The 26,110-nt window shown below is 39.9% G+C and overlaps 1 protein-coding gene across 6 annotated transcripts in view; it reads left to right on the top strand.

Annotated features, from left to right (window-relative positions):
- The window catches only part of slc12a7b (solute carrier family 12 member 7b), an 84,726-nt gene that overhangs the window by 16,574 nt on the left and 42,042 nt on the right, over positions 1 to 26,110 (top strand). Inside the window, exon 1 of one of the 6 annotated variants that reach the window (XM_063484206.1) lies at positions 16,304 to 16,454. The exons of 4 other annotated variants lie outside the window; for them this stretch is intronic. In XM_063484206.1, the coding sequence (XP_063340276.1) occupies positions 16,343 to 16,454 (112 nt within the window). In that variant the 5' untranslated portion in view covers positions 16,304 to 16,342. Of the gene's footprint in view, positions 1 to 16,303; positions 16,455 to 26,110 lie in introns of those variants that run through there. One more of the 6 variants, XM_063484203.1, reaches the window with a different exon arrangement.

The raw sequence follows: 26,110 nt of genomic DNA, 5'->3' as shown, positions 1-26,110 counted from the left end.
AGCATCTCCCAATTTACTATATAAACAACTAAATTTATTGTCCGATCACTGGTTGTTCAAACCAGAATCTTTTTTCCCACAAAAATTAAACTGTTGTCCTGCAACCTAGAGAGTTAACTGTCAGCATTGGATAAATTCAGCATTTGATAACAAGTCTCTGTTAAATTGACACTATTTTAACACGGATGAGAGATAACAAGCTGATCTTCATTGCATGTGTGTTTGTGTTATTAAGCAGATTTAATCAATGTGTCTGGAGCCGCATCTCCAGCAGGGCATGTTCTTAAAGCTGCCTTTCCTACACACTTCTCTGCTATTATTGATCATTTTCAACTAACGTGCTATGAGTCCACTGGTCTTTGCATCACATGAGGTGACTTGGACAGGATGATAAACAGGCTCACATGCTCAAGATGTTGTCTAATCTTCATGGACTCTCTTTTGGTTGTGTTAGTAGGGTTAATGCATGTTCTGCTTGTGTGTGTGATTTTGTATATGTTTCTTTTTGCAGTGTTTCAGACTCTTTCACAGTTTTCCAACGTAAGCAGTCAGTTTTCTTTTCCCCAGATTTTCTAACCAAAATTTTAATTTCCCACATTAAACAACAGCATTCCTCTGTGTTCTCACCTACTGCTCTCACTCTGTTGTCCTCTCCCACTTCAACAGTCCAATAGTCGGCAGTTCTTCTTCCAGCTTTGTCCTGTATTCTTCACTGTGTCTTCTTGCCATTTTCTCCAAAGGTGGCAAATGTCAACTTCCAACAGTCTCCTCAGTTCTCCTCAAACGTTCTTTTCACAAGCACAGTGAAGTTGCAGCTTGTTGGAAACACAGTGCCATTCATCAATCAGTCAGGATGATGGGTTTGCTCTTCTGCGATGCTGTTTGTCCACACTGCTGCTGCTTGCTGGGACTCTTTGCTCAGGACTTTGCTGCTGTCTCTTATCTGCCATGTTATTGCTATTGGAGCTGCATTTCTTGTCTTCAGGGAGCTCACTTGTAAGGTTGAGGGACACATGGAGCTGTAAATAAATTAGCCAGAAACCTGGCCTGAATGTTTCCAATGATCTTAAACTATAACTTCTTCCGACTGCTTCATGTGGAAAATCGATCCAGGTCTGCTTTTCATCTGAAAGTGACAAACTAAGACATTTTCATTATTATCATCACTGCTTAACCGACACACAGAACTCTCTCTCTGTCTTTCGCAAACTCTCCTTTCTTAAAAGCAGAAAATGAGATTGTAGTTGTTCTTGGCTGATAAACACAAAACCTTTTTCCTATGATTATTTTTCATCTACAATGTAAATTTTGTCTCTTTTTTACTATTTTTCCTTTACACTAGCTGGTGACCTGCAGAATCACCGCTCTCACAATTGGAGACAATTACTTTTACACAACGCACACACACATCTGTGATCAGGCACATTCACACTCACTCTTTTCATCTGCATAAATAAATCATATGGCTGATGATAGGTGCCATGGTAATCCATAAGTATAATCACAAATTTATCTAGTTAGTTTTCAACCCAACAAAACAAATAAACAAGAACATGATGCTGATGCTATGAACACTCTACACACGAGTCAAGATCCAAGAAAACTGCTGCGCATCTGAAAGAAGAAGCTGAACTCACGGATACGCTACATACTCGAGTTATCATAGTTCTCTTCCCCTCTCTTTGATGAGTTCTCAGCCAGCTCCTGATCTGATAATGTGTAGCTTGCTCATCAGCTCAGAAGAGACAGCAACGCAACCTCACACAGTGGTTGCGTGCTTTGCCCACAGTGGCAAAGACTTACACATATTAATTTCAGCTTCTCCATCATGTAGTTTTAGCCATTTTATACAGGGTTCTGCATATTAGTTGTTTTCACATCTGCGCTCTATATCTCAACAATGGCTCATATTAGAATGACAGTCTTTCACACAGGTCAAGTGCCTCTATGCACATCATTAGTTTAAATATTTACCTATTTTACTTCATCTCATATGTCATTGTACAGAATTTGAGCAACCTTAAGCCTAATGCAGATTACTTTTAACACTCATCCACCTCAATTAAATCTGTGGTCTGGAGCACGGCTGTTGTTGATCAGGGCAATCTAAAAAAATTATCTAAACGTGTGTGTATTGGCAGTTTTGACGGGTACTAATCATCTATTACAGGTGGGGTTACTCAGGCTTGCGCTTAGGACACTCTCTAGCATAGTGACCCCTTTCTCTACATGCATAGCATTTCTCCTTCCTCCTGTCACGTTCCCACCTAAATGCCCGCGGTCCTTCACCTCTCTTTTTTTCTGCCCCTAGTCAGCCCTCCTCCAGTCTGTCCCTGGAAAATGATTCTATCTGCTAGGGAAGCGGCGACTACAGAGTTTTGTGACTTCTTTCGTGTTTCTTTAATTCCTTCCTGTGCACAGCGGGTGCAGTTAATGCATGTGAAGGACCGGTCAGAGTTATGATTAACATTTTGCTTCCTAATGAAATCAGCAATGGGTGGGTGAAAGCCATTCACCAGAGCATAGCTTAACTACTGCTGATGTGGGCTGGCCTCCTCTGCACGCTCTTCAAGGCTGCCGTGTTTTCTGAAAACTTCCAACATTTGAGATTCTCCCGCAACCAGTTTACGCTCATGACAGTTATGAGAAAATAAATACCTCGCACTGTTGGGAGTAAATTCTTGCAAAAATGTGTTGTCTCCCTGTGAGGCAGTCTTACTTGCTCGGGAACCCATGAAAACAACAACAACCGTGTCACAGACCGCGCCTGCTCCGCAGTCATTCACACAAACACAGCAACACTCTTTTGGGACCCTAACCCAGGGACCCTAACCCAATTCTGGGACCCTAACCCAGTTCTGGGACGCTAACCCAGTCGCGCGACTCAAAACCCAATGAAGGGACGCTCGGGACACAAACCCAGGGCGATTTCAAAACCGGACACTCACCAGACGCTTGGGCGATTTTACCAAAACCTCTCTTTCGGGACCCTAACCCAGTTGTGGGACACTAACCCAATCTTTCGCAATTATAGAGTCACTCTTTCAACTTACTCGGCGTTGCTTAGCGTGTAATATCAGCCTCGGATCCCGCCAATCGTCATTCGTCGAGGAGAGAAAACAGACAGCTAATCCACAGGCCCGATGACAAATTCTCACGGCTTGCTGACGTCAGGGTTCTCTCCTCGGTGAATGCCGACTCCAGGGCTCCGGCGTCGAAGGACCAATTAATGATAGGTTTGTAGCTTGAACCTATTCGCTGGAACGTTGAAGGCAATGTAATTACACAGCAAACAAGACACGAGTAGGCAAGTTCTTCATGTTTCACGTGCACGGGAGAGAACTGGACAGGCGCCGTTCCTTCGCTTGACCCCAGTTGCTCTCGTCCGCTCCCCCGTAACACTGCTCTTTTATTGTGGTTCCATGAATATGCATAGGTTCATTAACATATAACAGCGTACCCAGGTATACATGTGAACAAAGAATACCCTGTGTGTGTGTGTGTGTGTGTGTGTGTGTGTGTGTGTGTGTGTGTGTGTGTGTGTGTGTGGTCATAAAATGACTTCCTAACCCTGCTGGCCTGGAAGTCCAGCAGTTCATCTAAACAAAATGCACTTAGAGTAAAACAGACATAGATACGTTTATCCTACCATAAAACAATAAGACAAGGTACGACCTCTCCCATGCTCCCAGGATGTGGGTGTGAAAGCCAGAGTGCTCTGGAATGCACACAACGTGTGTCTGCAGACTACTAAGGATCAACTTCTATTAATCTACAACTAATTATAAAACTCTAAGCATAAATGACAATCAACAATACAAAACCTAACAATACCCATCCCTAATGCAGACACATACAATCTGATTATTAACACACTTGTATGGAGATGCTTTTGTTGTAAACATGTAAAGTACAGAATTGGATAAAATTAAGCAAAATTCCTCAAAATAAAAACAGTTTTCAGATCACACAGTTTCAAAGTCCTTCACAGTTTGAAACGATACATACACATACAATAATATAACCAGGGCTGCACATAAGTGGTCCGCAGGTGCGCATTCGCTGTCAAAATAAAAGACGTGCACCAGATAAGAAGTTGGAACACGCGTTTGCGTACATAAGATGTTCCCAGACATTCCGAGAATACGCGCTTCTTTTGCGGTGGAGGAACACCAAAGTAATTGCTTACGGAGCTTGCTTCTTCGACATCTTTAAGAGTTCTGAACAAATGTCTGTCCTCCTCCAGAACATCTTATGTACGCAAACGCGCATTCCAACTTTTTATCTGGTGCGCGTATTTTATTTTGACAGCGAATGCGCACCTGCGGCCCTGAATATAACAGTATCCCTTGAGTTAATAAGTTCATTCAAAACTTTTACAAGTGTAAATTATTTGCTATTCTGCCCCTTGAAATAAGATTTAAACACTTTTGGTCTGGAGCTGCTGGGAAAAACAGCTTTTTTTCCCCTGCACCTTTGCTTTTTAGAAATCAGTCTGGGTTTAAAGCACTGTTGGAGTGAGGTTAGGCTTTTTAATAAAAGGCTGCACTACAGTGTGTTTATGAGAAAGTGTGGATCATTATATATCTGGGATGTCTTGATTGAGTATTCATTTTGAGGTCATTACACCATTTCAGTTGCAGTCCTGTCCAGCATTAGTGAATTGGGTTAAGGCCAGATACTGACTGCTGCACTGTCATTCTCCTAGCTGCAGTTTTAAATTCAGTGTTTTCTCAACTATTGTAAGGCATTCCTGTCCTGAAGTAGCAAAGCAGCCCCGAACCACGATGCTCCCTCCACTGTGCTTCACAATTGGGATGAGATTTTGACTCTTTCAAGTGTAATGTACATTTAGATATTCACTGACTGCAATTTTCTTGTGCAATATTTGGCCCATAAAAGCACATACAAACAAATATCAACTGTTTTTTAAAAATGCAAAATATTAGTTTAATACAGTGCCTTGCAAAAGTATTCGGCCCCCTTGAACTTCCCCACATTTTGTCACATTACAGCCACAAACATGAATCAATTTTATTGGAATTCCACGTGAAAGACCAATACAAAGTGGTGTACACGTGAGAAGTGGAACGAAAATCATACATGATTCCAAACATTTTTTACAAATAAATAACTGCAAAGTGGGGTGTGCGTAATTATTCAGCCCCCTGAGCAATGTTCCCTCTAATTTTTCATGTGTCTGAGCGAACACACAAACTCCCTGAGCGAACCCTTGGACCACTGTGAGCGACATCAGACATGTGCACTGTGGTCACGCCAGCATCGAATCCATCCAAGTTACATGGTTTATTAAAATAATCAAATTACAGCATTTACATTTATGTTAGACTACTTTTAATTAACTGCTTTAGCCCACTTATAAATGAAAATTTAAAAAATCTTGTTTATGACCTGTGTAGTATGTTAACACTATTGGAAGTAAAAATAACTTGAACTCCGATTTTGAAAACACAACTTTCTTTTTTTCTTTTTTTTATAAAGCTCTGACTTGTATTATGAGTCTGTGGTCTGGGAGAGAGTCCTGTAACTCTCTATCTGAAAAATATAGTATATAATGACCAATGTTGGGCAATTAATTATATAGTTACTTCTTCAAAAACGTTACTGAGTTTTGCAAACAACAAAGTTTTTTGCAGCTATTTTTTTAATGCAGCCAAGGCGTTTTTAAATAAACATTTCAAACTATTTACAGAACAATCAGCTGTTCTGCATCAAGTCTGATGCCACACAAATTATTTGTGCCACTCCAAAAAATAATTTCGGTCCACTATGAGATAAAGGAGAACAACAGCCTGATACCTGCAGGCCTGACAACAGGAGATGTATCACTCCTGTAACACCTGTAACATTCAGCAGTCGCCTCATTGTTCTGACACACACAACAAAATTATTGACTACACTACACACTAACTACACAAGATTTGCGCTAAAGGTCTCAAATCTCTCACATCTCAAAACACCGCCGTCACTCCTAAAACTTCCTCCCGTTTCTTAACAACTAGATGCCACATTGCCATATCATTTTTTGATTGGTCGACATGGTACTTTTTTCGACCAATAGGAAAGGGTCGGGGGGGTGTTTTTGCTCATAGGCGGAGAGTGCTTTCCTTATAAAACGCCGTTTTTACCGTTTCTTCCCGCAGTAAATATAAACAACGACAGTATTCAGGAAGAAAACCAAACATTGTATATATTTTTATCATAACTCTGGTTTTACGTGGCCTATCAACACAATTTAAAAACTGGTATAAAGTCCACACGTTTCCCTTTTTCAATTGTTCCATCTGACCTGCTCACCTCTCCAATGGTTGTACACGTTGTCATTAACGTGGGTTCACTCCACATCAGCCACACCGCTTTGCTAGCTAAAACACCGGTGTCGGCACATAAGGACGCTGTCATAGCCTGTCAACGACGTTGATTGGCTGCATATATACGAATGTGAATCGCATCATTGGCTGGACTATGGGATAAGGTGGCATCGTTCTAATCCCATACGGGAGCAGCCAGTCACTTACTGACTAACACTGCAAAACAGAATTGTTGAAGTTTTAATTTTAATTTCAATTCAGGTTAGATTTTTTTTTGTGCGCAACACAGATTTTCTTTGCGCAGAGACCGTGCCAGCAGTGCGCAATTGCGCACGTGCGCAGCTTAGAGGGAACATTGCCCCTGAGTCAATACTTTGTAGAAGCACCTTTTGCTGCAATTCCAGCTGCCAGTTTTTTAGGGTATGTCTCTACCAGCTTTGCACATCTAGAGACTGAAATCCTTGCCCATTCTTCTTTGCAAAACAGCTCCAGCTCAGTCAGATTAGATGGACACCGTTTGTGAACAGCAGTTGTCAGATCTTGCCACAGATTCTCGATTCGCTGTCCATCTAATGTGACTGAGCTGGAGCGGTTTTGCAAAGAAGAATGGGCAAGGATTTCAGTCTCTAGATGTGCAAAGCTGGTAGAGACATACCCTAAAAGACTGGCAGCTGTAATTGCAGCAAAAGGTGCTTCTACAAAGTATTGACTCAGGGGGCTGAATAATTACGCACACCCCACTTTTCAGTTATTTATTTGTAAAAAATGTTTGGAATCATGTATGATTTTCGTTCCACTTCTCACGTGTACACCACTTTGTATTGGTCTTTCACGTGGAATTCCAATAAAATTGATTCATGTTTGTGGCTGTAATGTGACAAAATGTGGAAAAGTTGCAGGGGGCCGAATACTTTTGCAAGCCACTGTAATTAAAAGAAATTATTAATTTCCCCCAAATTTGAAGTACATTTCAGGATTTCTCTGCATTTTTTTTTCAAATCAAGTGTTCATTGTGTTATAATATCACCAGATAACAGGATATTAATCGTTTTCACTTTTTTTTTTTTTTTTTTTTTTTTTAACCCGTTTCCATAATCTTCCTAGTAACTGCTTTGATCATTTTTGCTGTTCCAAATCTCATACTGATGATACTGGCTTATGGTTACTATTAGCTTTAGCCCTGTTCTTTATATTAGCTTCTTTAAAATCTCCATGTTCAGCTGGAGGAAGATGAACATTAGCTTTATTGCGTGGTGGTCCCTCCATGCTTGACTTTGGGGAACTTTGTGTCTTCAATGATAGTGAGAAATTTCACACTAACGACATGTTTGCATGTGGCTATGAGTGTGCGAGTCAGTATTTGCCTGCATCTCTGTGCGCATGTTGTGTGCACATGAAACAGACTGGCCTGTAATCAGATATTTGGGAGAATGACCGGTCACTGGTCCTGGCTGAAAATGCTGGAAATTGGCTGTCCTGTTCCCTGGCTACTGGATCAGTTCATCTCTGCTAGTAGAGATGTAGAGGAGACTTTCATTTAGAGGAAAGGTCCGATTCCCAACACATGCTTTAGTGTCATTTAAGTGGAACTCTTGACTCCAAGTAACTTTAAAGAGGCCTAGAGGTTCACATCCTGTATAGCCTGGACTTTGAGTGATTGCTCAAGGTTCACTAAAGACAGTAAAACAGTACGACTGGTTGTGTGTTCTTAGTTCATTCAGATTGTGTTTGTCTGTAATTGTAACTTGAATTAAAATGTTGTTGATATTTAATGCAGAAATTTACTCTTGCAACTGTAAGATCATAGCATTTTTTGCTATTGTTTACAAATGAATTGTATTCAATGTTATATAATTAATTAAAGGATTTTTTTTTTCTCGTAGGGATTTAGAAAATAAACTTTAATAGTACTCTCTGTACGCACATAACAAAATCCACCTACCAGCACTCCTAAAGATCACTGATTTACACAGTTTTTCAGAACATTTCCTGGGCTTGGAAGTTTGCCCTTTGGCCAAAATAAATACTTAAAAACTGGAAAGACTTTATATAGAATTGGTACCGTAACCTTTAACAGTTTATGATGAAGTTAAATAATGCAGAGTGGTCTTTTATTTTTCCTGTAAGGCAGATATTATGTGTCTTTAACTTCTCGTATTATCATTTTATGCAAGTAGACTGAAGTGAAGTAGATTTTTCAGTATTGTTTCCTTGCCACAGATGTGAGTTCACATACAGTACCAGTCAAATGTCACTAAAATGTTTCAGAAGGGAACCCAAGTGGTACACTAGCACTTTCATAATTACATTTAGGAACGTAAGACTTTGTATGTTTGGAATTCTCACATTTCTTTTCTCCACTTGCCAGTGTGGACCTGATTGTGCAACTAATACTGCTTCTTCAGTTTTTGGACGTGAACACATATTCTTTTCCTTTTTTGTGTCTGTTGGAGGCGATGTTTTCATCAGTAATCATCTGGGGAAACTAGTGAAATTGAAGTGGTTAGAAAACAGAAGGAACTAAAAAACTGGTTTTCCACTTAACTGGAGGTTAAAAAGTAAATTCCATTTGGCTCTCTGCCATTTTGTCAGGATTTTGTTTTATTAGTATGAATTTACGTACATTAGCAGGTTTTGTCTGTAACCTCTGGACTCTGTAGGTCAAAAGTGATGCACGTTTGAGAAAAGGAAGTAATGGAAGGGGAGATGACGTGTGAAAAAGCATGTGATCTGAACTCACATGATATGATAAAGAGATTCCATCTGAGCCTGCAAGACACCACAGTTTCCTTTATTGACTTTATTGAACATCCCTGTATCCGTACAACACTACAACGTTTTTGCATCTCTGTGTGTGGAGTGAAGCTGTTGAACAGATTAAGTGAAGAACTGCAGCAATATCTCAGCATGACTTGGTTTAAAAAGAGGTACAAAAATATGTACAGGGAGGAGGTAGGGCTTTGACCGGATCTTGTCACACACTATTTTCACACCAGGGATGTGTATATATCTGTGTGTGGGTGCACAAGTATGTTTATATATCTGTAAATTTGTATGTCTTTTGACGTGTTACAGTACTAGGGTTATTAAAGCAAATACATGTAACAAATTTCTGATGGATAGGGCATAAACAGGAAGAAAAAGTGTTGACCGTTAGTTACCAAATAGTGGAAGGGGTGGGATTAAATAAGCTTATGCTTCTTCCTACTCTTTTTTTGAACATGTAAGTTAATTATGATTTTTATTATCGTTTTGTTTTCCTGTTGTTTTGATTTGTTTGTTCGTGTCTCTTTATTCTCGGTTGTTGTTCTTATACTATACACTTATACATAGAGCTGGGCGATATATCGAGTTTTTTAAAAATATCGATATATTTTCATACGAGATATAAGATGTGACAATATCGTTTATATCGATATAGTATATGTTACGTTATAATTATACTTGTGGAGCCGCAAGTTTGCCTCTCTTTCGTCCGTTTTTGTCTCTACGCTGCGTTACTGGGCCTCGCCTCTCCTTCACTGAACACAACTCCCCCTCCCCCATAGCTTCACCTGCAGGCAACGACAAGATGAACACGGCAAATCTCCGTTAACGAGTTACCGCGGATCGCCCTGTGCGTGGGGCTGGACGGCGTCAACGTGTTAGCGAGCTGACCGCGCTAACGACATTAATTTTCTCAAAAATCGACAGTGCACCTTATGTATGAATTCTGGTTGTGCTTACTGACCGCGAACCGTTTTTATGTGGTACAGGGCGCTCAGTAATCTGTCAAAAAATGTCTTAGTACGACTTTGGTAAGCTACGGAGCCGCACCGCTTGATGGATTGTCGGAGCATTACGGCTACCGTAGTGGAGCCTCGTGGAGTGATACGTACTGTGCTTCAACGTAACATTACCGTATTGTGTGTGTATAAGAACCATAAATGGCACCTGTTAGTGCTGGGCGATATGACGATATATATCGTGTGGACGATAGAAAAGTGTCTATCGTGCCATTTGTCTTCTATCGTTTCTATTGTTTCTAACCCTAATTTTATAAATTATTACATAAAATATATCATTAACCCTTTACAACCGGTCGGAGCAGGCACACTCCGTTTTGCCTAACTAATTTTAAATCCCTGTAGAACTGGAACCACGTAAGGTAGCGCAATAATTTTTTTTTTGCATATGAAACCGTAGGAGTTGTACTTACATCTTATTCCATTAGCTTGCCCTAGGTCACGGTTTCCTTCCACATGTAGCTTTGCAAAAATTGCATAAAAAGCACTTCCAGCAACAAAAACATAATATTCCAGACTTGCAGCAACAAAAACATAATATTCCAGAAACAGGCTTTGACGATCCGATCAGCTGTTCATAACACTTCCTACGTTGGAATATAAGTCAGCGCGAATTATCGCATGTCCGCCATTACCTGTCTGAAACCGGAAGTGACGTCATTTTCGGGGATAATGTAGTTTTTTAGCTTCAAAGCCTATGTTGGTGTTTTTAAAAGTCATGTTTGACTTTATGCTTTTCTGTATCGTTTCTGGGATGCTTAGAAGTCAAATTACACTGTTGGAAATAGTTTATTTTGATGCACATGCTGTTTTTTTTGCAAATTTGCATTATAATATTTATTTTCATTTTTCCTGTAGTATATAAAAATTAGTGTATCTCAAACATAAAACTATGAACACACTCAAAATAAATTTCTCGTGGTTGGAAACTATTTTGTGCAACTTTTTATATTTACAGTTATGTGGGATAAGCCTCTTAAATTTCTCTAACTAGAAATATATGTTTAAAAAAAATAAAAACAATTTTCAATTTTTTTGTAGTTTATTGCACTTTTTTGCAATTTATGTAGTTACTATGGACTTAATGCATACATATTATTAAAATTTGGGCTATAACGGTTGTATTGATGTATAGCAACTTGAAATGCTCCCACAAATGGCACTACAGCATGTAAAATGTAAAGATAAGCTCTGGCGGACTTGGTTCTATGGTAGGTCTTAAAGGGTTTAATAGCCTGTGGCAAATATATTAGTGTTGTCTTCTCACTATACATACCCTTAACTTTATGCAAGAGAAAATAAAGTATAAAAACAATGATATTTTTCGCAAAGAAACTCCGTCTTGTGGTTTTGCGACATGGTGCTGCTTTACGTGCACCCGGATTTGCGACATGCTTTACGGTAACTCAAATCAAAGACTGCACCCTCTCCACTCGCTGTTTACAGACTGCATACTTTCCAGATGACCACAGGTCAGGTGGTATATCGTGATATATATCGTTATCGTGATATAAAATAATTCATATCGTGATAAACATTTTTTCCATATCGCCCAGCACTAGCACCTGTTAAGAGACATGGTTACAAAGAGGATTTCAAACTCAAGGCTGTCAGTCACGCAGTAGAACTTGGGAATAGAGCAGCTGTGAAATCTGTCTCTTTGTTATTATGCTCAGCGTCTTTTAGTTTACATTTTGACTGCACAATTGTGAGCTTTTTGTTATGCACAAAAACAACATTGTGTTTCTTTTATTTATGCAGCATTATTATTTAATAAATGCTGATAATTTATTTTTGAGTAATTTCTTCATGTACATCTACGCTGTATGTTAATAAAAGTGCCTGTGTGACATCTGGGACACAGCTTTGACTAAGAACTCTCTTTTTGTTCTTACCTTATGGTAAAAAAATATCGAGATATATATCGTATATCGCCATCCAGCTAAAAAATATCGAGATATGAATTTTGGGTCATATCGCCCAGCTCTACTTATACATGTTCAAAATAAAGATACAATACACAAATACACAGTTTTACACTGAGTTCACTTTTCTCCTTTGCCCACCAGAGGGCAGTGTAATATATTGGTTGGGCAGACAGGCTATGTGGTTAACGTGAGATAATGTGAGGTGTGTTAGTGTTATTTTTCATTGTAGCTGAAATAATAACATTTATTCACATTTTCCTTTATATAATGATTTTATAACTTCAGGCTACCAAACATCTCTAGATTCTAATATAAAACAGAGGCTTAAAACTTGACAAAGAAAGAGAAGTGTAGTGAACTGTTAGATATGATAGCCATGAAGAAGATAAAAACCAGGGAGTCTCAAGGCTGCACAACAGCAGGAATGATCTACACTGCTGAGAAGTTTGTCCTTGTGTCATTGGCCTGCACTTGGTGTATGTGTTGCAAATCCAGCGTCTTCCCATCTTCCCCTGCAGGTTCAATCAATACATCTATTTTGGGAGTGGAAATGCGAGCCGCCAGAGAGAGTTCTGAACTCAGTTTAAGTGCTGTTGTTCTCGGGGCAGAAAAATTCACCACTGTCTGCAAAACCAGGAGCTTAGGCTGTGTGTATGCTCATGTAAAATGTGGATTACCACACTTTTCAATGTAATAGTAAATTGTAAACGGTTTCTCCTGTCATGTTTGGGTTTTGTTTTGGGTTTTTTTGTTTGTTTTTTGTTTTTTGGGTCGGGTGGTTCAGGGGGCCTCACCACTGTACCCTCTGAGCCACAGTAGCAACAAAATCTGACATCACACAGACTTTGTACTGGGGTGCTGACAGGGTAGAGACCAGTCAGTGTACCATCTGACTGCATTTGTGTTGTCAGGGGCACCTTTACTAGGCGATGTTTAAAGTTCAGGGCTTGTACAAAAGCAGCTGGAGAAGTGACTGAATAGGTAAACCCACATGTTGGCCTGGGAAGGCCACACCCAATTAAAAAGTTAATAATTAAGATATAACACGTGGAATTTAATACTTTGATCGTTTAAATAATGCCACTGGGATTAGGGGTGTTTATTTCTCAAACGTCTGTGTAACTGTTGAGCCACTAGCCTCCTCCTCAGAAACTTACATACTCAAACCAGTCATGTGTGACAGGTATCTGACTTTGCACACACCCACAACCTCGTTTTGTTTTAAAACACGTTCTGAAGTTGGTCTGTATGTCCACTAAAAATCAAACCTTTCAAAAAAAACATGTTCAAAACATTAAAATCAACCCGATTTTACACACACAACCCTTAGTTTTGAATATTTTGTGCAGTTGTGTATAAAAGGCACTTAAAAAAGGAGTTAATGCATATAAATGGGTAGATTAAATCCAGTTATTTTGTACACACTGAAGTGAATATCCTCATACTACTTTATTAGTATATTGTGGAGGTCAAATTTAGGTTCAGACTCCCAGTTTCTTATCAACACATTCCAGTAAGGTGATAGATATTCGTGCCTTTGTATGTGTTAATTGAGGGAATGAATCATGAGTTCGTGGCACTCACTGTATACCTATGCAGGAATTACAGTAAAACGAATGCAGTAATAATTCCTGTAAGTGTAAGACAAATAAGTACTGGAAAGTTGTGATGACCAGTAAACAGCTAATGTCTGCTCTTGTGGGGGTTTTTTTTTCACCACAATTGATCATTTCCCTCCTATGGGAATTTTTTAGCCCTTTTGCTGGAGAAGTTATGTAAGACATTTCCTCCTTCATATTGTGTGTCAAATCAACCATGAGACAGCCTGAGAACTGCTTATGTCACAGCATTTTAGCCTACTTTCCAGCCTCCCTTATTTATTGGTGTAAATGCTCTCACAAAAAGGGACATTGTCCCCCAGGCCTGGATGCATGGACTGTCACTGAGAAAGCAGTCTGAGTGTCTGGCCACTTAATCAGCAGATGCCGGTTACATCATTGCTCATCCACTGAGCAGCAAGTAGATAAGAGCTGCCTTTGTTACCTTAGAAGCACCGTAATACTTACTGCGCATTTAGGAATCAGTTATTGATCCAAGCTTTCCTTTCATGATGCAGGGAAACAGTAGTAATGCTGGCTGCTTTAGTTTAGGCTGTAGCTGCAGCTCGGAGTGATTTGCATGTAGCCTGGGTCCAGCATCATATTTGCAACCACACCCCCTGACAGGAGTTATTTAATTGAAAGATGTCTAGTTTCTGAAGACTAGAGTAATAAATGTTTGATAATAAGGATGTTGTTGTTTTTTTAATGTGACTAACAAATATTTCACTGAAGATGTTTGAGGAGTGACGGTTTCCCAAGCTTTAAGAATGCTGTAGAAAGTCCTAGAAGGTGCTACATCCTTCCTCTGGTTCAGTGTTGAGAAATGAGCTGTGAGCGAGTCGCATTGCTAACTGGGCATCTCTCTTTCTCTTTGATTCTCTCGCACCGTGCACGCTCCGCCTCCCCCTTCCTGCTTTTGCACACCACACCCTTCCCTTGACTCTATTGATCTCATGTGTCGTCACACTGGGGAAGTTACCGGAGGGGGCGGGATCTCATTCTGGTTTCCATGTGTTCACAGTCACACTCAGCTAGTGTTATAAAACCTCTGGCCATCTGCACTCAATTCTGTGGCTTCACTGTTTCTATCACATTTCCAATCACATAAGGTGTTTGAGACCTGATAGCTAGTGTCATTTTCAGTGTGGTGTATATTCAGAGGAAATGAATCATTAGAATTAAGGTCAAATGGATTTGAACATGAGGCACCTAAAACCATTTTCTCCTCCCTTTTACTATTTTTCAGAAACGCTACGATACTTTATTAGTCTTAGAGTACCAGTCGAAAGTTTTAGATCCTATCCATCTTTTATATTCTCGTCAACCCAATAGCACAAATAGAACAGATTAGTGGAAAAATTAAGAGAACAATGGTATTTTAAATGGGTAGAATGGTTCCTTATTAGCGCTGGTGCTTGACAGCAAGACGTCTGTTGCTTCACACCTCCTGGTTTAACAGGCTCGACTGTTTTTGTTTTTTGTTGGTTTTTTTTGTACCTCCAAAAATCTTTCCTGCCCCTTGACTTGTGTCAGCTTGGATAGAGTCTAGCCACTGTGACTCTATACAAATGAAGCAATGTGCAGAAACTTTATCTCTCCAATCCTGTACAAGTGCATACAAATGCGCTGCTTTGTTTTTCCATTCACTTGTCTGTCCACTTGATCCCAAACCAGCTGGATGGGGTTTTACATCTAGAGACTTCTGTGCTGATTCTTTTCTTACAAAAAGGCCTGTAATATGAACCTATGACCAAGATGACGGTCTGTGTAAAGATAGTTTTAAAGTACTCAGCAAAAGTTGGACAGGTTAGGATTAACTGTGGAGACTGCACAAAGGCTCGATGTTCTCCTGTTTCTTAATCCCTGAAAAAAGTTTCTCTATTATGTCTCAATGACCATTCAGTTTTGATTAAACCTTGGATGAGGTACAGCTCACTCTATACAGATATGAGCATCTTTCAGAAATCTGTGTGTTTCCACACATAAGCATATGTGCTAACGCTCTTTAGGGTTATATGTTCACACAGTCTATATACATCTTCAGAACAGCATTGCTGCACACTTGCTGCACATGGGGTTTAAATAACTGCATAGCAAGTGAGGAAAAATACATGTGTGTCCTTGTGTGTGTGTGTGTGTGTGTGTGTGTGTGTGGCAGCTTTGCACTTCCTCTTTGAACAAAGATGATTGTTTCTGGTGGTTGTTGTGCCTGTGTGTGAGAAAAAGGCTGCATTCCTGGTCAGGGGATCTGCCCTCAGGCATAGAAAGAGCTGCTATATGTGCTCTCACTCACAGATGAGCACTAATGCATGTAGTTTTTCAACCACAGTGTGTGTGTGTGTGTGTGTTCATGTGCACTGCCCCCCATTGGGCGGGGCAGCACCGCTCTTCCTTATTTGGGTAGTTGGTGCGGTGGGGGTCGGGGTCACATGGGTGGACAGCAGAATCCTAGCGATAGGAACAAAAACTCAGAAGCAAGACTCAGCGTCCTGCCCATGAGGGTAAAGTACACCAGGGAAGTTGGTCTGAACAACAGAAAGCAAACAACGGAGAACAGTAGGAAGAAAGAGAAGAAGAGTGACAGTTGCTGGACAGAGAAAGGAAAAGATTCAGCAGAACAGAGGGGGAGGAAGAGGGCTGGGGGAGGTAAGAGTGTGACAAACAGGAGACACTGAGAGGAAGCACAGGGTCTAAAAATGCCCACCAACTTCACCGTGGTGCCGGTGAAGGACGGCACCAGAAAGGCAGAAGAGGGGAACGACCAAAATGATGTGCTGAAAGAGGAGGAGGAGGAGGACGCCGCCACAGGTGAGATCACATGTTTTATTTCTCTGTGCCAGGTGGGCAACTCGTGCAAATTAGATCAAATTTACGAGCGAGGCTCAGGCGTCGGAATACATCTTTATCCTTCTGTCGAGACGGTACAGAGGAAGCAGCTCTGGAAAATTCCAGACTTTGCTTACAGTGTCCAGTGGAAGCTGATAATTTTGCTTTATTGCAAGGGTTTTTTTTTCTGAAAACCTGTTTACAGCTGTGTGTGGGCAGATAATGTGAAGGGATGATTTGGTTTTGAGCAAAGGCTTGCTCTTTTTCCAGCAGCTGTGTGAGACGCCAACTTTTCCTCACACGATACTGCCACTCATTGGAGTTTGACATGAATGTGGTTTTTCCTTCTGTCAGAGTCCCTCCTTTTTTCTTTGTTTTTTTCCTTTTGTTTCACTCCTCAGCTGATTGCTTTTAAGCAGAAGCCCTAAACACAGTGAGTTAAATGTTGTTTGATTTAGTTTAACTTTAATTTTTCTGCGTTATGCCATGTAATCCTAGTGTTGGTAACAAATGCAGGGATAGCAGAGCTTCAGTGACTTCAGCATCTGCTGACTTCTCTCTGTTGGTTACCATTGATGTGCAAACTCCTGCATGAGTCATGACTGAAGACCTCAGAGTGAACTCCTTGGTGTTAGAAACAACAGAATAAAAGAACTTTTACACAATGCCCTGACGCCCAGGCATGACACACATTTCCTTGTGGGGCCTGCAGGACCAAGACAGAATAGTCATGAACTTAAATAACACTTTATAATAAATATTAAGTGAAAGCCAACAAATATGTGCCATTTACAGTTGCACATAAAAAAACAGGAACATACTGTAATATTATAGATCTGGTGTCGGAACAAAACATTTCCTTTTCCTCCTGCAACCTGCCTGTGTGCAACACCTCAGAACAATATGCAGAGGTCATGAAATGCATATTTAACAAACTCCTCTCTGACACTCCATGTTTTTGTTTTTGGGAGGTTTTTTTTCCAGGCTCTCATTGCCGGTTAAGTTGTTGCTTTTACAGCACTTCACATGGTGCTGAGCAAATCTGTTCCCGGTGTTTAATTTCTGTTGTGGAGCTACAATTACGGCTGCATGCCGGGTGAGATTTTACAGACTATGGGAGAGAGAATGGTGTTTCATTGTGATGCTTATACAGGCTCTTGTATCACTTTAGTTTCTCCTGTGCTGGTCTATGTGTATGCAGATCAGCTGTTACTGACAATGGCTGCAGAGTGACAGCGTCGCTCGGTGAGCAGGGGATAGCATGTCAGAGAGATCTCACACTTGATCTAAAACCACAAAATTATAACTTGACTCGTGGAAGCATCGAGGCCACGCATGTTCCTTTGTTTGCATTGTTTTGAAGTCCAGCCTGCTCAAAGCCACAGGTCCTTTTTAAAATAGGCTGAATCATTCCATGAGTTGAACTGTACACACATTCTTAGCCGTAAGATTTGTTGAGAACATGATGGTGACGGTATGGTTAAATAACAGCAGCAGGCTCCAGACTTTAAAAGCAAGACATACTGGAGGTGTTTCTTTTCCGTGATTTGTTAGGGATGGGCCTCGATAGTGTAGCTGATGTCAGCTCATAAACATATAGTGTGTAAGGAGAACAGAGTGAAATAGCAGTCACTGTTATTGATTATGTTGCTGGCCCACTTTCCGTTGACTTAGTCAGGGGAGATGAGACCCCACCCTCATGCTGCAATGTCCTGGGCTCAAGTTTTTCTCATTCACTCTGAATTCTCTCTTTGTTCTACTCTCCCTCTCTGTTTCTTGATGTTCGAATCTCCTGTTCCCTCCTGGAATTAAAGTTTTACTCATAAACAAACAATTTAGAGGCCTGAAAACATAAAGGAAATACTTCACAGAAGTGGGTTTAGTCTTGTGTCAGAGTGAAATGGAAACATTTCAGTCCTCCCAGGTAAAGCTAACTAATGTAGCCAAAGTGAACCAGCTCAGCCCCTTAGGCCTTAGTAAGGTGGAACAGCCTTGCCATCTTGTATTTGCAATTAAGCTTTCCTTAGAAGACACAAGATTTATTTATTTTTAAAACAGCTTTAGTAGGTCTGGTGTTGATGTGGAGTAAAACTGTGTCGTTGTCTTTTTTTTCCAGAACAGAGCAATGTTATTAAAAAAAAAAAAGCAATGGCACGACTTGACGTAGCTGTACTACAATAATATTGTGACCTATTCCGTATTAACCGAGTCTGTCATGTGCTTCCACGTGCTGAAGCACAATTGTTATAAGGGCAATTGAGTCTTGCCCTTATAACATTCTTCCGTTCATTTAATTGTTTTTGCGCAGGAGACGTCAGCATGTGTGATTGGATTTAACTAAAGCCTCTGTTTGGCCCAAGCACCAACCCCTGGACCTGAATAATGAAGACACTGTGGAGGTGCCAAAAAGTGCATTCTCCCTTGTGGCCAGTTAGCCTCCCCAGATTCCCGTGTTAAAATGTCTGTGGGGGAAAGTTTGCCCCTCCACAACAGCTGTACGGGGGGTGAACTTTTTTTGTAAGTCGTGCTTTTGGATACAGTTAATGATTAAAGTTGAAGGCTTGGCTGCTTCAGCTCCAGAATCAAACCATGAAATTCTCTGTGCTGCTGCGCTCTCACGAGAGTATGATAAACCTGAAGTCCATCAGATAAACCTAAGGTCTGTTTGAAGATGATTTTTTGCAAAAATGTAGCATGTTCGGTGTGTATATACAAGTTAAATGACTGAATTTTCCAATTGTTTTTTGTTTGGTGTGTAAATGCCTTTATTCAGATCGCAGACTCCAAAAATAATTGGTGATGTGATTGTGGCTATATACTGAGTCCTGTAGCCAGTTTGTCATAGTTTTCGAAAACATCTGTCTTACTGTACTCTTTATTTTTCAGTGACGATATTTTTTTAATTAAAATGTCATCTGGAACAAGCAAATTAGGTAGATTTTAGGATCTGTTATGAGCTTCAGTTTACAGTGTATCATGCTGAAAAGGTCTTTTAACTTAGATGAATAAATCACGGGTACATGTATGTAACTTTCCCTGCTGAACAGGTTATACAGTATTGAACAGAACACAGCGTTCCAGAAGGGAATGAGCTCAGGCTCTGTGGGAGTGGGTGGAGTGGGACTCTGAGTGAGTGTATGTAATAGTCAAGTATTCTGTGGGAGTTGAGCAGTGTGGCTTTGTAGTGAAATGCAGACCTCAGTTTTCGTTATGCTAAGTTGGGTTATCAGATTCGGGACAAAGCCCCACCTTGTAATTAAATAACAGGGTGGATGTGGGGTGTTGCTCATGGCTTCAGTAGTAATAGTAGTAGAAGTGCAAGTGGTGGGTGTTTGGACCCAGTCTTAAATCACTTGCTTTCAAAGCTGCTATGGTAAAATCCTTACTTCTGTTTTGTTCAAGCTAAACAGGTGATTATACCAAATGCCTGGGGTTACTGCCTCTGTCCGTTGGTCTGCTTGCCCATCTGTCCCAGACATGTGTTTCCTGTTTATTTCCAAGCAGGTCTGGTTCTTTTTAAAGCTGTACGTGGCAGTCTGTATTTTTGTCTCTAATTATATTGTTAACTCTTTAATTTGCCATACTTGCATACTACCTATATTGCTAGCCGCACTGGAAGCTGCATATATATTATGCTTTAAAGAGACTCTCAAACAAGTACATTGTAATGACTGAGTGATGCGGTTGGAATAGTTGTATCTTAAGCTGCTAAGACATGCACCATAGCTGTAAAATCTTTTAGATATTATGTGACACAGGTACGTGTGAGGACAAAATGTCCAGTGCATGTAATGTCCATTTGCAGTGATTCTGGCACAGCACAAGCAGAATAGTCAGATTTTACTAACAGTCTAATCTGTTGATGTGTTCTGAATTTTTCATCACAGCCTGTTAAATGCAGAGTTGATCTCCAAATATTACAGGGCTGTAGTAAAAACTGCTTCTTGTCAAGTTGTTCTAGATTTATACAAGTTTGATAAATCAAGAATATGATTGAGGTATGTTTAAAGATGTCTGTTCTCGTATTGCCAGCCTTTAAACTTATCATAAATTAATTTGAGAATAATTGAGATAAATGATTATTTATTTTGGTCATAGAAATCCTAAATAATGAATTGGATAAGCGGTGCACGTACTGTATAAAGATGGTAAGATTTTTTCATTTTATTGGCTATGGGGCAAGTTAGCGTGATGCTGCAGTCACAGAGTGATAAGTGCTCTAATTTATACAGCAGGATGCAACCAGTTCATTTCAACAATAATCTGCATTCTACCAAGAGCAGCACAGATTAGCGGCTCAAAACCAGCGAACACAACAAAATATTACAGTGTAAGCACATGTCTTAAGTATGTTTAAGGCCTAGATTATACTCTAATGGATGGGGAAATTTATGTTACTTGGACCTGAGCAAACTCTAGCAGACTTGCAAATGCGTAAAGTGTAATCCCGATTTAGAAGTAAGGCAGTTCTGATTAAACTCGGCTTCCATTGAGGCTGAAGGACAATCAGGGGAACTTTTGTTTTAATCATTGCTGGAGGCAATTTGAGATCTACAGGACTGAGACTCCGGATTATTTCACACCTGTAGTTTTTAGTCCGTTTAAATCAAAGTTCTTCCTGCGTGGTGTGGTTCATTTGTGCAGATGTGAACACAGTAATTGGACTCTGGTACACACCAAAACATCCACACTGTGATGCTTTGGAAGAGGCGTTCTTGGTACAGTTCCAAATTCAATTCAGTTTTATTTATATAGCGTGAAATCACAACAACAGTCGCCTCAAGGTGCTTTATATTGTACAGTAGATCCTACAATAATGGTTCCAAATGAATTCCACTGCGATTCGCTTGTAGTGTCATATGATCCGACCTCGATCCAAACCAACTACCATGTGTATGTTGTAAGTTTGAGCTAAAAAACTTCCCTGTAGCCTTGTATGCTTTGTATTCTGGGATGCTGCGAGGTACTATGGATGTATGAAGGTCTAAATGGGCTAACAGCTAGCCATTAAATGAACGTAAATTCTCCCGTGTTCTCCAATCCAATGAGCGGACTCAATGTTCTCACGTGGTTTGTGGTGACATGTTTTGGGTTTGTTGGAGCTGGAATTGTTCTCTGTGTGAAAACAAACCAAACAACAGGGAAAGGTTAAAAGTTTACAAACTCATCAACTGATTTGAACCAGAGTAAATGAACTATAGGCTATACTGCTGCAAATACCTGACTCCATCGGGGCCTATTGCTGCTCATCCACAAGCCTGGTTCTCTTGGATGTTTTTTCCCTATTAAAATGGACTTTTGTCTTCTGTTACGGGTTCGAAATTGAGGACGAGAGTAAAACAATGATGGTCCAGAAGAGGTCGGTCAAACAATTGATTTTAATGAATGCACGCAGCGTGGAGAGGTGCAAACTGCAAAACATCAGTTGTACATCTCTGCCCAAAATACACTCTAGATTGCTTTTATCCCATCAGGGTATTGTAACGCCCCCTCTTGCGTTTACAGTCACATAATTTGCATGTACAGAACATTCATGTATTTTAAGAGATAACTGCAGACACAGAAGTTCCCCATCCATCCAAATATGGTGAAGATCTCAGGCCTTTGAGGTCCCCATGGACTTGACATCCTTTCGTCACCTGTAACTAAGCAAACTCAAATACCACAAGAAGCTGAATACATTCAGGCCTTTGCTCAGCTACTATTTTACTGTAACCATATACTCAGGCTCTGAGTTATGATATATATATATATATTAACTCAATCATTTTAAAGTAGTTATAACTGCACCTGTAATAAACATGTTAATATTTGATTATGATAACCCCTGTAATACTAATTATAACATAATGCCAGCAGCTTCAATAAACACTTTGATGAAATGATAATTAATGTAATGTTAAGGATGATGGTTAAATACAGTTCAGCAGTGACCTAATTTCTTTAAATATTACAATTCCCTCTCTTGAGGTCTCTCCAGAGACATCACCACACCATTTCCTTGGGTCACTCCTCGACCCACTCTGTCACCTCTAGATCCATTAATGGTATCATGGGCCCCGAAACCACCATTCCCAGGTCCACTGCCTTCGCTCTGACCCTCTCTAGCCGTGCTCTGACTCAGCAAATCAGATAACCACCTCATGTCCTCTAGGTGGTCCAGTAATAAAACACCAGCTCCCACTTGAAAACACTTCATGCTTAAGTGGTCCCTGCTCCTTTTCTGGGTCCCTCTCTAGTGGAAATCTTCTCCTGTTAAGGGATAAAAAACAAACAGCCTCTCTCTGCTACACCTTACTAACCTACTGTGTTCATCTAAGGTTCCTGTCATTATTCAAAGTTGGTTCACAACATCATGTTCTGGGCTCTATCCATTATATTAACTTTACCTAATCTCAATACTCTTTATGTGTGTGAGCAACGCTTTTAGTTCTATTTAAAAACACCCCGGGTAAAATATACACCATCCCTATGTCAGCCTAAATGTCCGCTAGAAAACACACTTCAAAATTTTCTATCATCATTTACTCCTCTTTTTGCTTCATGCATATACATAACATGCAAAAGTTACTGTTCATACCAGTTAGACAAGTTTCTATTATCTACAACATTTTGTTTCACCCGACTCAGTAGTTGCTAAGCAGAAACAAAGCACCATGTGTTCCACCTTTACCCTACAAAATAAATCCATAACATGTTTGTGTCTGTAATCATGTTTTGCATTCATTCATTACAGTCCACGCCATTCCTGCAAGTTAGGAGCTGTAAATTTAAAAGCTACATAAAGTCCAGACCTTCGGCCTGGCCTATATTTAAATCATGTGTGTTTGTAAGCGTGCATGCAATTAACCTGCTATGTTCTCATCTTCCCTCAACATGTATCACCTGGACACTCTCACCAGTGAAGCTTAAGACCCTTTTGGACGGAACATGAACTCTAAACAAGCACAGTTATGCTTTGTGTATGAAATCAACTCAACCTGTAAATAGAGACATCACTGTTATCACAAACATATTCAATACTATTAAAATTATACTGTACAACCTGTTATTAATGCAGTCATCATAAGGCACATTATATAGTAGCAATAAAAATCTCTAAATCCCCAATCCCAACAGGTCCTGTTTTTAAATCTTCCCTGACTTTCCCTTCAAGTTCTGCTTTCTTAGTACAATAATTAGGTCCTCCTAATCCCATTACATCTGCCATATTGATTCCTTCATGTGTAAGTGTCAGATTTCGAGCATCTAAAACTTTACTCAGTCTCTGTTGTGCTAATGATGTCATAGTTAAAACCTGCAAGTTCACATAAGCCACCACACTATGTTAGTCAGAACTTTTAGTGAGTGTTCTCTCCCTACGTGTGCTGTTTCCTATATTATTTTGGCCACCCCTGCTGCATGCTGTGCACATTTGGGGTGCCTTGCTTCTATTGGGCTCAACCTTATGTTAACCTACATAAGTACCTGTCTTAAGAGCGACCTCTGCACAGCTCAGACGCCAGTTGCAAGAGCTCTCTAACATTAGAATCATCAGCTGTGACTTATATAGTGTTATTTCGGTACTTTATACTTCACTCATTTGAATGTTGTTTATATGGGGAGTTCCTCTTTTTGTGTCTATATCTATTAATATGCCTTGTGCACTAAAACTTCCTGTTTTTTCAGTCTGGCTGAGCACTTGTTTGTGAGTAAAAGGTGGCCTTGCTCTACAAGCCAGCCTTCATTATTAAAGTACATAAAACAAGATCATAACCAGATTCATATTAAAAATATAGCTTTTTATTCCTAACACCAGTCCCCGTTTTTTCTCCCCTGAGAAATGAACTAATTCCTAGTTTATGACATTTAAGTTTACTTCAATACATTCCCATTTAATTTTATTTATATAGCGCCAAATTACAACAAAAATTGCCTCAAGGTGCTTCATATATACAGAGAAAAACCCAACAATCTTGTGACCCCCTATCGAGCAAGCACTTTGGCAACAGTGGTAAGCAAAAACTCCCTTTTAACAGGAAGAAACCTCCGGCAGAACCATGCTCAGGTACGGGCAGCCATCTGCTGCGACCGCTTGGCGTCAGCTAACAGAGACTTCTTAACAGAGAGACCTAATATTTAATAATCCACATTTCATTATTTTATTCTTCGGTTCAAATTTTTATTCTGTATTGTTCTTTATTTGTTATTATTTATGTTTAAATTGTTTATTGCTAGTCTTGGTTTGTTGTTGTCTGTTTGGGAGCTGACATAGTCTCTATGGATAAGCGTCTTTTGGTGGGGTAGCATCAGGAGAGAAGCTCCAGAGAGGCATCTTCCATGTTAAACACTAAAATATAACAAAAGAGATCTCCTCAACGTGTTGTATATTTTTAATGTTTCCTTATTATTTTGTCATAGACTAACTCAACCAAATCACTTAAGCTGTGTGACAGCACCTTGCGTTTACGCCGGGCTGTGAACTGCCCTGAAGCTACGCCCCCTTTTACCCCATTTAATTTCTCAATCTTACTTTAAACTATTCCTGACCTTCTCCTTCTCTCATCTAATCATCTCAAGTACGTCCTGTACCAAATTTGCTTCCTCTTTTCAAGTCCCACATTTAATTACAAGCTCTAATACATTTGCCCTATATGGCTATTCCGACGTGTTTCCTGTCAACTTAACAGAGTTATTCTCAAAACTCAGAGCTGAAGTTCCCCTTTCCTAAGTCTGTATGTTCTACAAGAGAGCAAGTCGGTAAACAAGTTTATCATCACCAAGGTTGTTAGGTAAAGGTCACGTAGACATTTGCTTAGTAACCCTAAAAGAGCACATTTCATGTAGCTAATCGCATATATTAAGACCCCCCTTTTTGTGACACATCTCATGTGTTACAAACTCAAAATCCTTCACTCAGGTTAGGGAATTAAAAGAAAAGGTTAATCATATCATATTAGGTATAGTTGCTCCGGGCCTTCAAACCTGTTTTTAAGGAATGAAATCAAATTAATCATCATGTCAAAATCCCTTCTTGGCTCCATCCACAGCCTGCATCCTTGAAACGTCCTATAAACAAAAGCCTTTCTATTAACTAGAACATCACCTTTTATACTCACTTTCTCCACTTATGATCCAACCTGTGTTATAAAGGAAAAGTTAAAACAGAACAATTATCAGTCATGTGTCCAACCTTAGTCCAGTCTTTTGTCAGTGTCCAGTCGGTAGTCATTTATTTTCTTTTTAGTTGTTTCTAGTAAAATAGTTCTTTATACGTTTGGACTGGATTGGCTCGCTGCAATCCTCTTAGACAGGGACCCACAATCTGACCCATTGTAATTCGGAAAAGGTCACCTTACTTTTTGTTTTCCTGAGACTATTGTCGGCGCCGTTATTCATTGTTTTCTTTTGCAGGCCTGCTTAGAACAAAAATGAGAAAAAAGAGAGCTGAGTATTAGCTCATCAAAGTACAAAACAAAATCACCTGACAGGTTTTTTCTTTATAAGTGCACTGTTACAAAACCCCTTAAACATGTCCATGTTTATTAAAACTCCCTCTTTAAAAATAAAACAACAACCTCAAAAATCTTCAACAATCTTAAATTTCACCCATAGAACACACCCAAAACGTAAAAAGCTACACCGTTTCGTACACAATA

The sequence above is a fragment of the Pelmatolapia mariae genome, linkage group LG9, assembly GCF_036321145.2.
Source record: "Pelmatolapia mariae isolate MD_Pm_ZW linkage group LG9, Pm_UMD_F_2, whole genome shotgun sequence".
Taxonomy (NCBI): Eukaryota; Metazoa; Chordata; class Actinopteri; order Cichliformes; family Cichlidae; genus Pelmatolapia; species Pelmatolapia mariae.
This window is presented reverse-complemented; position numbering and strand designations above follow the sequence as displayed.